Source organism: Rutidosis leptorrhynchoides, chromosome 11 (assembly GCF_046630445.1).
Source record: "Rutidosis leptorrhynchoides isolate AG116_Rl617_1_P2 chromosome 11, CSIRO_AGI_Rlap_v1, whole genome shotgun sequence".
Lineage (NCBI taxonomy): Eukaryota > Viridiplantae > Streptophyta > Magnoliopsida > Asterales > Asteraceae > Rutidosis > Rutidosis leptorrhynchoides.
The window spans coordinates 367,029,921-367,032,040 of NC_092343.1; the positions used below are offsets into that span (position 1 = coordinate 367,029,921).

General features: G+C 27.8%; 1 protein-coding gene across 1 annotated transcript; it reads right to left on the reverse strand.

Moving 5' to 3' along the window:
- Window positions 1–294: 294 nt before the first annotated feature.
- Window positions 295–885, reverse strand: LOC139875913 (TGACG-sequence-specific DNA-binding protein TGA-2.1-like). The gene is made up of 3 exons (XM_071863213.1): window positions 847–885; window positions 485–730; window positions 295–384 (listed from the first exon to the last, which is right to left on the reverse strand). The coding sequence occupies exons 1-3, from the start codon at window positions 883–885 to the stop codon at window positions 295–297; spliced, it is 375 nt and encodes a 124-aa protein (XP_071719314.1).
- Window positions 886–2,120: the final 1,235 nt, after the last annotated feature.

The window sequence follows — 2,120 nt, forward strand, 5'->3', positions numbered from 1 at the left end:
AAACCAAACATTTTTTAGAGACTTAAAATTTTTAAAGTTTTAAAATGTAGTAACGAACTATTATTAAGTCTATGATGAACATTAAACAAATGTTTAATAGGGAATTCAAATTTTTAAAGTTTCAAAATGTCCTAACGAATAAATAAAAAAACAAAATTTTGATTCAAATTAAACAAATCATCTCCTATATCGTGATGTAGTTTTAGGGATTAAATTAAGAATTGTGGATGGTTATCTCGGATCTTCATTGTATTTTCCCACATATTCGACAATGTAGTTATTCTTGTTAGATGATCATAAATTGTGAATAATGTCATAACTCTTTGGTCTTGTTGTTAGTAGTTTGTGCATCTCTGAGAAAGTCCTATGTTGTAAATCGTCAGCCTATAATGAGTTATAACATTATATTTGTAATAAAATGCGTAATATTGTAATATTTTTCTAAATTATTTAGAAGATGTATGAAGTTTATGATTTAGTATACCACATCCATAAAGTTGTGCATAATAGTAAGCTTTTCAACTAAAAATGACATAGAATTGTGACAACTTGACATTGCCGCTTCGTCTCCTTTATTCACAGAATCTTTCCCTGTTAAAGTATTTGATATTGTGGCTTTTAAATTTCTAAATTTTGTAGGAAGTGCAATCTCTTCGTTCGTAATTTCAGATGTTAAAGATTTTATTTTTTCAAGTTTAGGTCCAAAAACTTCAATATGATTGTTGATTAACTGTCATAATCAAGATTAAGTTAACGTATGTTAATCTCGAAATTGAAATATGAAAGAGTCGTTAATATAAAACCAATAATAACAAATAACGTAAAGAAATAGTTTCGTGTATTTGCCTGTAGCATATCAGTTGGATGTAATCCACCAATCCACATTATACACCGCTGAGTATGACACATCCAAGTACCATACGTAATACTAAAGACATCAAATTTAGTAGTGAATTTTTTCATATTAAATAAGCTATAAAAAATGTGATAATATGTTTTCGATAATCGTTAGAATGTCGTCTTCAATGAATTCTCCAATCAATCTTCTATGTAGTTGTAATATACGTTGGTGATGTTCAGCAAATCAATCATTATACTTTTTGCTAAAGTTAATCGGATCTTCAGGAAATATTTAAACAAAAACTTATAAGGTATACATAGCATTGTTTTATAAAAGATCGAAGTATATAAATTATATTATATTAAATTGTACGTTAATTATAATAGTTTGAAATATTCTTTGCTTTTTTCTTATCTTTCTACACATTTTTAAAAAAATAAATAATATATTACTTATATTTAACTCATGTAAATATAGTTAGAATAAATTATTTTAATTTTTGTAAACTCAATAATTTTTGTAAACTCATACTTTATAAGTTAATAAAACATATTATTAATGCTTTTGTCCTTTCAGAACTTAAACCTGAATAAATATTGTGCATATATATGTGGCCTCCTACATATTATGTACTAATACTACTATGACCGATCTTAGTTTTCTACTGGCAATTCAATCAACATATCTCGCTCTCTAAACACTAAACCATAAACCTAAACCTTAAATGTAAACCTTAAACATACTAAACCCTAAAATCTGAACCCTAAACTCTAAACAATAAACCCTAAAACCTAAACCGTAAAACCTAAATCCTAAACCATAAATTCTAAAATCTAAACCATAAACTCTAACCTATAAACCATAAACCCTAAATACCAAACCGTAAACCCTATACACCAAACCGTAAACCCTATGCACTAAACTCAAAACCCTAAACCCATTATCTAATCCCTAAACCCTAAATCAACCCATTAAACCCTAAACCACCAACCCTTTACCCTACACAATAAACCCTAAACTGTAAACTCTAAACCCTAAACCCTATACCTTAAACCCTAAACCTTCAATTCTAAAATCTAAACCCTAAACTCTAAACTCTAAAATCTAAACCATAAACCCTAAACCATATACCCTATACCATACCATATACAATAAACCATAAACCATATACCCTAAATCCTATACACTAAACCCTAAACCCTATATCTATACTCTAAACCATAAATTGTAAAAACTAAACCCTAAGCCTTAAACCCTATACCTTAAACCATATACCCTA

What these genes read in the sequence shown, in the direction of transcription:
- LOC139875913 (XM_071863213.1), bottom strand. Translation starts at nt 885, where the DNA reads ATGTGGATTGGTGGATTACATCCAACTGATATGCTACAG. An exon ending in ATCCAACTGATATGCTACAG is followed by an intron (nt 731 to 846) that starts GCAAATACACGA and finishes TGATTATGACAG; the next exon opens with TTAATCAACAATCATATTGA. An exon ending in TGCACAACTTTATGGATGTG is followed by an intron (nt 385 to 484) that starts GTATACTAAATC and finishes AACTCATTATAG; the next exon opens with GCTGACGATTTACAACATAG.